At 50.0% G+C, this 11,058-nt stretch overlaps 1 protein-coding gene across 1 annotated transcript in view; it reads right to left on the reverse strand.

Moving 5' to 3' along the window:
- Window positions 1-2,257: 2,257 nt before the first annotated feature.
- DHDH (dihydrodiol dehydrogenase) overlaps window positions 2,258-11,058 on the reverse strand; it is a 14,312-nt gene continuing 5,511 nt past the window's right edge. Inside the window, exons 4-7 of the mRNA XM_014592280.2 lie at window positions 9,656-9,908; window positions 4,223-4,347; window positions 2,636-2,786; window positions 2,258-2,405 (exon numbers count right to left, since the gene is read on the reverse strand). Coding sequence (XP_014447766.1) covers window positions 2,296-2,405; window positions 2,636-2,786; window positions 4,223-4,347; window positions 9,656-9,908 — 639 coding nt within the window. The 3' untranslated portion in view covers window positions 2,258-2,295. The remainder of the gene's footprint in view (window positions 2,406-2,635; window positions 2,787-4,222; window positions 4,348-9,655; window positions 9,909-11,058) is intronic.

Genomic DNA, 11,058 nt, shown 5'->3' on the forward strand with positions numbered 1-11,058 from the left:
ACATATGAATTCTAGGGGGACACAAACAGTCAGATCACGGCACTGTGTAACAAAGCACAACAGAATTTAGTCGCTTAAACAGCAGCAGTCATTTTATTCTCTCACAGGCCTGTGGGCAGTGAAACTGGAAAGGGCTCAGCTGGGCGGTTCTGATGTAGGATCACGCATGTTTTCAGACAGTGGCTGGGGCTGAAACAGCAAGGCAGCCAAGCGCGTGGCGTCTGATTGGGCCTCTCTTTTTTTTTTAGTAGTTGTCAGAGGATATATGCAATATGCACTGCCAGAGGGAGATGGAGAGACACACAGATAGAGATAGATATAGATATAGATAGATCCTGTTGGTTCTGTTTTTCTTGAAAACTCTAATATAGGGGCCAGCAGGTTGTGTGGTGGTTAAGGGTGCTGGACTCCCACATGGCTGACCATGGTTTGAGTCCTGGACCTGGCGGCTTGCTTTCTGTTTCCCTCTTGCTCTCACTCTGTCCCTCTCTGGCCAAATTAAAAAAAATAAAACATAAACACCAGTGGGTGGTGTGGTGGTTAAGGCACTGGACACTGCCACATGGCCAACCACAGTTCAAGTCCCGGACCTGGTGGCTTGCTTTCTCACCTTCTCTCTCTCTCTAGTCAGATTAAAAATAAATTAATAAATAAAGTTAAGTAAATAATTCTTTAAAAATTAATTAATTAAAATAAAATAATTCTTTAAAAATTAAATTTAAAAAGAAAAAAAAGAGAAAACTTTAATATAGTGACCCAGCATTCCTTCTTTCCTGTCCTTCTAGGTTGTTGCTCCACTTTCCCCAACACATGGCTTCCAGGTCAGAGTGTTGAAATGGACTTGCCAGTGCGAAGGGAAGCCATCTTCCTCTTCACTTTTGTTTAAGTAATTTTATTTTATTGTTCATAGTAATAAATGGGGGAGCCAGGGATCTGAACCATGGTGGCCATGTAGGACCCCGCTTCTCTTGAGCAGCACATTCCCACTGCCCAGGCAGAGCTCGCCCTTCCTCCGTTTCATGGAAGGCTGTGACTCGGGCTGCACACGGCCCATTGGCTACACCAGATCTCATAGGAAGACCTAGTTGCAAAGGAGACTGGGAAGTGTAGTCTTTAGTTGCGAGTCTTGTGTCCAATGGCAACGTCTCTATCATATACAAATGGTTATTAAGAGAGAGAACACGGGGAACCAGTAATTAGCCTAATGGCTATGTTGCTGGACTCCCACGTAGTCGACCACAGTTCGCGTCCCGGACCCAGTGGCTTGAAATTCATGCCGGGCGCATGTGCCTGCGTGCCCAAGATCCCGAGAGGACAATGGAGGAGGGATTGCAGTGTGGCCATCCCCCCTGGGGGGTGATTTCTCACTTTCTGTCTCTCTGCCTCCCTGCCTCTGTCTGTCTGGCTAGCGCACGCGCCCTATATCAAAAACCTCTCAAAAAAAAAAAAAAAAAAAAAGAGAAAGAGAGAGAGAACATGTTAGCATAATGGCTATGTCACTGGACTCCCATGTAGTCGACCGTGGTTTGAGTCCCAGACCCAGTAGCTTAAACTCAGATCCCGAGAGGAGAATGGCAGAGAAGGGATTGTACATGGCCATCCCCCCTGGAGGGTGATTTCTCGTTTTCTGTTTCTCTGTCTGTCTGGCGAATGCACACGCCCTATAGAGAAAACCTCTCCAAAATAAAAAGAAAAAAGAGAGAGACCATGTACCTTCTCTGCCACACAAAGGCAGAGAGGCTGCGGGTGTAGTGGAGGCTCCGCTGCCCACACATGTCCCCTCCAGCTCACGAGTGTCCATATCTACTCTCAGCCAGCGCCTGAGACCTGCGGGCCAGTGCCGGGGGGTGTGAAGGAGACAGAGGCCGGCCTGGCCTGACGCCAGCGTGCCCTGGAGGGTGCAGTTCCCCTCGGTTCCGGTTCCGGTTCCTGGCTGCGCTGAGTTGTTCCTGTTCACTTACAGAGGCACAGCCCGACCCAGGGAGTTGAACTCAAGGACAGGCAACTCAGGACAGAGCAACGAGAATGACGGCTGGGCTGCTTTCAGGAGCCCAGGACAGCGATTTCCGAGGGAAGAAACCAGGTAGTGTTGCAAAAATCTGAGGCCACGAGGGCTTGAGAAGACGCCCCTGGAGCTTGTGAGAAGCGTGTCCCACCGCAGCCCCTCGCCACCCCATCGTCCCACGTAAATTATTCTCCAGGAACCCCTCAGGGTGGGCACGGCAGCTCCTGCCAGACCATCAGCACAAGACTTAGGCTCTCTGGACACCATGTCTTTATTTACTCGGGCACAAATCAGTGTTTGTCTTGGGGGAAAGTGACTCCAATGGCCTTCCTCACCTCCTCCAGAATGTCAGCCAGGAGCTCAGTTTCTGCCAAAGGGATCACGGGACTTTCCTTCAGGCCTGGCGGGGAGAACAGAGTTAGGGAGGTCTACCCACACTGGAGAGACCAAGAGAACTACAGTTCCCAGAATTCCATGAGGCGGTGTAATGCCTGGTTCAGATACACAGGTGCCCCAGGGGATCCTGGGCAGTGTAGTTTTAAACAGCTACTGGACAAACCGAGGGGTTAGGGAAGGCCCTCAGCCCCCAGACCAGGCCTGGTCCCCACCCCCTGGTCCCCACATCCTTACCCTTGCGCAGGCACTCTCGGACGTGCTTGGCCTCGTAAACCATGCCTGCCCCGTTTGTAAAATTGTACTCGTATGGGCTTGGGGGCAGCGGGAAGTCCTTATGCTCGCCCTTCACAACCAGCTCCGTTGGGCACCAGCAGGGGTCGAGGATCTGGGGAGATGACAAGTAGCCCCTGCTGTCCTCTCCGAAGGTTCTTAGGGACTCCCTGGAGCATGCTGGGTGACACCCAGGACCTCCCTCCCAGCCATCCCCAGGAGCTTCGGGCCCTCCCTTCCTCCCAGTTGTTGGGCTGTGTTCCTTATCCACACTGCTGTCACGCTCACGGCCTGTGTGTCTCTCCAGGAGCAAACCTCTCCAACCTCACGCTTGTGGGCAGGTGTTCCTTGGGCACAGTGAAGAGGGCCCAGCTCTGTGCCTTGTGCATCCCCTTTGCAAGAAGGTTGCTCAGAAGATCCAGAACCTCATGCCCTAGGAAGCCTGTTGCCTAGACCCGGAGTCCCCGGAGGCCCAAACTGTCCTCACTCCCAAGTCTACACCAAAATGGAAAAAGAGAGGCTCAGCCTGATTCCTCGTGGGAAAAGAAGACCTTTAACCCAGGGCAGGGCCCGCTCTTCTGCAGTCTGCATGCTAAGAATGAGATTTCTTCCTGGCAAGGGGCCCGTGAGGCTGCCCTTGGCCACACCCAGATACTGCCCTGGAAGCAATGACAAAGGTCACACCCGCCCTGTAACTGTGGTTGATAAGAACTCAGGCCTAAGATATGACAGGCCACTAGGTCCCCAGGAGGGAGCCCAGAAGCCGCAATCCTTCCCTGGACTGGGCGTGGTCATTCTTTTGCACTAGTTTGAAAAATGGCAGGTTGAGCTGACCCTATGGCCTAGGGAGCCAGATCCCACATGGCCAACTGCAGTTGGAACCCAGCCCGGAGGCTTGAAAGATATCGGGGCATATGAGGGCACACCCACGCCCCACCATGATGGAGACATGGAGGAGAAGGGGTTGCCGCATGACCGGGGGGATGCTTTCTCACTATCCCTCCCTCTTTGTCTCTCTGGCGTGCCCGTGCACCCTCTGGTGATTATCAATAAAACAGAAATGGGACCAGCAGGTGGCATGGCAGCTAAGGCACGGACACTCCCACATGTCTGAGCACGGTTTGAGTCCCGGACTTGGTGGCTTTCTCTCTCTCTCTCTCTGGTCAAATTTTAAAAAAGAATAAGTGGGGTGGGGGGGTTAAGGATGCTGGACTCTCACATGGCTCTTTCTGTCCCTCTCTGGTCAAATTAAAAAATAAAGTTAAATAAAATAATTATCTAAAAAATGAGGGAACCAGCAGTTAGCGTAATGGCTATGTCGCTGGACTCCCACGTAGTCGACCGCGGTTCGGAGAGGCACGCACCCGTTAATGAAAATCTCTCTCAAAAAAAAAAAAAAAAAAAAAAAAGTAAATACAATTAAATAAATAATTTTTTAAAAAATAAATAAATAAAACAGAAAAGGCAGTACAGGCCAAGCTCCAGGAGCCACTACAGACCCCTCCTACTGCCAGGGGCCCTGGCCCCGCCCCTAGGCCCGCCGCTCCTCACCTTCGCCATACCCTTGGTCCCGCTCACGGAGGCCGTGTTGGAGAGCTGGGCAGTGATGCTGCAGGTGAAGCTGCCATGGACCCCTCCAGGGTACTGGAGTAGCACAGTGACAGTGTCGTCTACGCCTGGGGAGAAGTCACGAGTCAGGGCTGGGCCTCGGCTCAGAGCACAGGCCTCGAATCCTGTCTGTGCACCCTGGGAGAGACCTCAGTCTTCTACAGCATGACAGGAACGAAGCAGGTGAATGCTGGAAACACCCCGCAACACCCTGCGAGGTGAAAGAGCCCACCCCAGGGCCACATAGTGCAGGACACCATCACGTGCCACGCCTGCGAGGGGCAAGTCTGCAGACCCTGATTGCTGTAGGAGACGGGATACGGAGGGAGTTCGAGCTCAGGTCTGAGGAGTTTTCTGGCAGCACACAATGGGGCTCTAACAGCAGCCATGGTGGCCCCAGCCGCTGGCGGAGCCTACTGAACTGCACCACTAGAAGCCACATGCCGACTGTGGCTCTGACGCCCAGGTGACTGGAATGCGGTGGGAGTGTGTGGAGGTGCCGAGGTGCTAACAAGCTGGAAGAAAGAGGTGGCGGGCCACCAGACCCTGTGGAGTATGCCTGTCCCTCTCCCCCATCTACCCCCTTATACGTGCACACACGCGCTTCATCATGAATAAAACAAATATACTGAAAAGGAAAGAAAATGATGGATGCACAACTCTTTAAATATCCTTAGGGCTGGCGGGTTGCATGGTGGTTGAGGCTCTGGACTCCCACACGACCCACCACAGTTCAAGTCCCAGACATGGCAGCTTAAAACTCATGCCAGGGGGACCAGCAGTTGGCGTAATGGCGATGTTGCTGGACTCCCATGTAGTCAACTGCGGTTCGTGTCCTGGACCCCATGGCTTAAACTTATACTGGACACATGTGCATGTGTGCCCAAGATCCCAAGAGGAGAATGGAGGAGAAGGAATTGTGGCGTGGCCATCCCCCTTGGGGGGTGATTTCTCATTTTCTGTCTCTCTGTCTCTGTCTTTCTGGTGAGTGCATGCACCCTATAGCAAAAACCTCTTAAATAAAACAAAAACGCATACCAGGCATGAGTGTGTGTGTGCCCAGGATCCTGAGAGGAGAATGGAGGAGAAGGGATTGTGGCCTGGCCATCCCCTTAGGGGGGGCGGTAATTTCTCGCTTTCTGTCCATCTCTCTGGCAAGTGCATGAACCCTATAGCGAAAATCTCTTTAAAAAGAGAGAGAGAGAAGAAAGTGAGAAATCACTCCCAAGAGAGGATGGCCATGTCACAATCTCTTCTCCTCCATTCTCCTCTCAGGATTATGGACACGCACACATGTGCACCCAGCATGAGTTTCAAGCCTCTGGGTCTGAGACTTGAACCGTGGTTGGCCATGGGGAGTCTAGCAACGTAACCACTACACCACCTGCTGGCTCCAGTAAATCATTTTTTTTAAATGGTGGTTTTGGGTCCTTGGTGACCTGTACATTCCATGTGTAGCCCCAGTCGTCCTGCTGGCTGGAAAGGCTGCGGACCATGATGTGAGACCCGGGTGGGAGCTTTGTCCCTCTGCCTCTTTCTCTCTGATGACAAGAAATAAATTTAGAAAAAACAGTCAGGCCAGCTCTGTAGTCCAGTAGCACTAAGCTGCTCCAGAGAAGCTGGATCCCACATGGTGGCCGTGCCTCCATGGGCTAACCCCACTGAGTGGGGGCCCTGGACCATGCCACTTGTTGCCCCCCACTGTGTGTGCTTTTCAAGCCATCAGGTCCTGAACTAGAGCCACGTAGTTAGCCATTGGGAATCTACCTCCCTCAAGGGCCAGGCCATGGGGTTGGCCCTGTTTTTTACTTTTATTATTAATATTTATTATTATTTAATCATTCACTCACTATACATCATTTAGATTATAAAACGATTTTACCTAGCTTTTTTTTGGGGGGGAAAGGTTTTCACTATAGGGTGCGTGCACTCACCAGAAAGAGAGAGATAGAAAGCAAGAAATCACCCCCCAGGGGGGATGGCCACACCACAATACCTTCTCCTTCATTCTCCTCTCGGGATCTCGGGCCACACGCACCCAGCGTGAATTTAAGCCACTGGGTCCGGGACGCGAACCGCAGTCAACTACATGGGAGTCCAGCAACATAGCTATTACGCCAACTGCTGGTCCCCCAACTTTTTTTTTTAAATTACTTTATTGGTGTCCTGGGACCAAGGCGACTAGTTATGCGCTAAACCTCATCTTCTAAACTCCTGAAACAGAAAAGGGAGTGTCTAGACAGGCCTAGGTGCACAGTGGCCAATCATCTGAATACTTTTAGGGTTATTAAAATCCTCAATGCAGGACCAGCAGATGGCGTAACGGCTATGTCATTGGACTCCCATGTAGTCAACTCTGGTTTGCATCCCGGATCCGGTGACTTAAACTCACACCAGGCGTGTTGCGTGCCTGCCCAAGATCCTGAGAGGAGAATGGAGGAGAAGGGATTGCGGCGTGGCCATCCCCCTGGGGGGTGATTTCTCGCTTTCTGTCTATCTCTCTTTCTGACAAGTGCATGCGCCCTATAGCAAAAACCTCTCTAAAAACAAAACAAAACAACAAAAACCTCAATGCTTATTGAACTTCCTGCTTTAAAGACAAACTTCTTTTTATATATCTGAACTCATACTTTCTTTGTGTGGATACCACATTGCAAAATATAGTAGAGAAGAGATTTTGTCACAGAATGACCAGGAACCACTGCAAAGGCACAAGAAATATGAGAAACCAAGGAAATATATCTCCCATAAGTGAAAAGAACAATCCTTCGCCATCCACAGACAGTACAGTGGAACTCGTGGAAATACCTGATAGAGAATTCAGAATATTCATAGTGACAAAACTAAATGAGATGCAAGAGGTGAGAGATAATGAACTCCAGAAGATGCAGAAGAAAAGAAAAAGAAAAAAAAGACAACGAGTTCCAGGAGGTGAGGAAGTTCTTGCACAATCTGAAAGAGGAACTACACACCATAAAAAGCAATCATACAGAGCTGTTAGAGATGAAGGCTGCAATACAGGAAATCAAAACCTCCCTCGAGGGAACCAGCAGTTAGCGTAATGGCTATGTCGCTGGACTCCCACGTAGTCGACCGCGGTTCACGTCCCGGACCCGGTGGCTTAAAACTCACGCCAGGCGCATGTGCGTGCATGCCTAAGATCCCGAGAGGAGAATGGAGGAGAAGGGATTGCGGCGTGACCATCCCCTCTGGGGGGTGATTTCTCGCTTTCTGTCTCTATGTCTCTGTCTGTCTGGTGAGCGCACGCACCCTATAGCAAAAACCTCTCAAAAAAACCAAAACAAACAAACAAACAAACAAAAAAAAACCTCCCTCGAAATTCTTAAAAGCAGATTAGTCCATGCAGAAGATTGAATCTCGGGTATTGAAGGTAAAAACTCTGACCTAGAAAAAACAACCAAAAAACTGAGAAAATAACAAAAACAAACAAACAAAGAATATTATATGAGAAATACTAGATACCATTAAGTGTCCAAACATCTGGGTAATTGGTATCCCACAAGGTGAAGAAACTAATCAGGGTATTGATAATCTATTACATGAAATCCTGGAAGAAAAGTTTCCAAACCTAGAGAGGCACTCAAATATCTTGACCCAAGAAATACAAAGGACCCCTAATAGAATCAACCCAAGAAGATCTTCTACAAGGCACATCATAGCCAGACCGGCCAAATGCACAGACAAAGACAAGATACTAAAATTGGCAAGAGAGAAACATCAGGTTATTTATAAAGGATATCCCATCAGGCTAACATCAGACTTCTCATCGGAAACAATGTGAGCAAGAAAAGGGGAAATATATTTAAAGTATTAAGTGAAAAGCAGTTTAATTGTTTAGGGATCAGCAGTTGGCATAATGGCTATGTCACTGGACTCCCATGTACATGACCGCAGTTCGAGTACCGGACCCAGTGGCTTAAACTCATGCCGGGCGTATGTGCGTGCCCAAGATCCCGAGAACTCAGAGAGTGGAGGAGAAGGGATTGCAGAGTGGCCATCCCTCCAGGGGGTGATTTCTTGCTTTCTGTCTCTTTCTCTCTTTCTGGCGAGCACATATGCCCTATAGCAAAAACTTCTCCTAAATAAATAAATAAATAAATGTATGTTTATATTGGGTTGTCATGTATATATAAAAAAAATTAAAGAAAAAAGAAAAATCATGATATATTTTTCTGTTTTTCTATGCAAAAATGCATCATGGGGGCCTGCAGATGGCATAATGGTTATGTTGCTGGATTCACATGGGTGACCACGGTTCAAGTCCTGGACCCAGTGGCTTGAAAGTCATTCTGGGAACTTGTGTGTGCACGTCCAAGATGTCAGGAGGAGGAGAGACTGTGGCGTGGCCATCCCTGAGTGGGGGGTGATTTCTTACCTTCCCTCTCACTGTTTTTGACTCTGCTGAGTGCTTATGGCAAAATCCTCTAAACAAAAAGTGTCACGACTTCCAACAACCCAGTTTGTTTTTTGTTTCTTTTAAGAATTATTTTATTTAGGGCCAGCAGGTGGTGTGATAATTAAGGGAGCTGGACTCCCACATGATTGACCACGGTTCGAGTCCTGGACCTGGCAGTTTGCTTTCTCATTTTCTCTCTCTTGCTCTGTCCTTTTCTGGTCAAATTCAAATAAATGAATGAGAGATCAGCAGGTGGCATAATGGCTACGTCACTGGGCTCCCATGTAGTCAACTGTGGTTCAAGGCCTAGACCTGGTGGCTTAAACTCACGCCGGGCGTGTGTGTGTGAGTGCCCAAGATCCTGAGAGGAGAATGGAGAAGGGGTTGCAGCGTGGCCATCACTCCTAGAGGGTGATTTCTTGCTTTCTGTCTCTCTGTCTCTCTGGTGAGCACACACGCCCTACAGCAAAAACTTCTCCAGAAAAAAAAAATTATTTTATTTAACTTTATTTATTTATTTTAACATGACTAGAGAGGGACAGAGCAAGAGGGGGAAAGTGAGAAAGGAAGACACCAGTTCCAGCACTCGAGCCAAAGTTGGCAATGTGGGAGTCTGGAGCCCTTAACCACCAGGCCACCTGCCAGCCCCGACAACCTAGTGTTTGGTAACTGCATACCATTAGCCTCAACAGTTACTTGATCAACTGCCATGACGACCCCGTTACTGACATTTTACCAGGGAGATCGGACTGGCCAGTGCTGTTTCCCGGCTAAGAACACAGCAAACCCCAGCACAAGGCCTGCGCCTACTCTCGACCCCGACGTTCTCCAGCTTCGTGTGGGAAGTTCCTCCAGGTGTCTGAGCTGAGTCTGAGGGCCAGGAGGCTTGTTCCCAGCCCAGTGCCCCCAGGGAGACAGGGGTCCTTCTCCCCCTTCCAGGGGTCCAGCACAGACCGTACCTGTTTCATGGCGCCTCCCCACGGCCAGAACCTTCTCTGGCTTCTGCCCACCGAAGACCATGGAGATGAACTGGATGCAGTAGATGCCGATGTCCAGCAGGCCACCGCCGGCCTGGGCCCAGTCTACGGCCCGTGGGACATGGGTGAGGTCCTTTCCAAATTCTGCGTGAGCCACCCGAAGGTCCCCGAGAGCTCCCTGGGCCAAAAGCGACCTCAGAGCCTCCAGAGCAGGAAAAAAGCGGGTCCAGATGGCCTGCGGACCACAGGGGAGAAGGCAGGACACGGGAGAAGACGAGTCAGGGCCCAGGAGTGACCTACCAGCTCTCCCTCTGGGGTCTCAATCTTGAGGGGCTCTGGCTCCTCCTCTAAGTCCCCGCTCTGACACAGCCCCCATCTGCCCAGGCCCTGGGCTGAGCTGTGTCCCCCCACGTGCATGCTGACCTCTCAGCTCGCCTGTGCCTGTGAAGATAACATACCCGAGACAAGCATCTAGCCGAGTACGTTAAGACAAGGCCGTCAGGGTGGACTCTGACCCGAAATGACCGAGGTCTTCATAAAAAGAGATAAGGCCACAGACACGCACAGAAGAAAGACTGTGCAGGTGACAGAGGCATGTCCAAGCCAGGAGACGCCCCAGGAGGAGCCAAGCCCGGGGACCTCGAGCTCACACTTCCAGCCTCTGGAATTTTGGGAAAATACATTTCTACTCTTCTTTAGCTTTCGTCTCTCTCTCTCTCTCTCTCTCTTTTTTTTTAATTTAACTTTGTATTTATTTTTAATTTGACCAGAAAGGGACAGAGTAAAAGAGAGAGGTAAAGTGAAAAAGCAAACCACCAGGTCCAGGACTTGAACTACAGTCGCCCATGGGGGAGTCCAGTGCCCTTAACCACCATGCCACCTGCTGGCCCTTCTCTTTCTTTCTTCCTTCCTTCCTTCCTTCCCTCCCTCCCTTCTCTTTCTTTCCTTCTTTCTTTTTAAAAATTCTTTATTAATTTTATTTATTATTATTCAGTCTGACGAGAGAGAGACAGAGAGAGAGAGAAAGCAAGCTGCCAGTTCCGGGACTCGAACTGCAGTCGGCCATGTGGGAATCCAATGCCCCAACCTCCAGGCCATGTGCCCCATTCCTTCTTTCTTTTCAATCTCTTTCTTTCTTTTCCTTTCTCTTTTCCTTTTTAAATTTTGCCAGAGGGCACATATGCCTTCCAGGGACATAGAAGCAGAGAAGGGGAGAGAGGATGCACCCTCTCCCCATGAGGCATGGTCACTCCACAATCCCTTCTCCTCCATATACCCCGTCGGGATTTGGGGGACACTCATACAGGCACCCGGCATGTTTTCCAAGCTGCCATGTGCAGAGTCTGAGCCAAGAAGTCAGCCACGTACGAGCCCCCCTTACTTCA

Source organism: Tupaia chinensis, unplaced genomic scaffold, assembly GCF_000334495.1.
Source record: "Tupaia chinensis unplaced genomic scaffold, TupChi_1.0 Scaffold000673_1, whole genome shotgun sequence".
Taxonomy (NCBI): domain Eukaryota; kingdom Metazoa; phylum Chordata; class Mammalia; order Scandentia; family Tupaiidae; genus Tupaia; species Tupaia belangeri.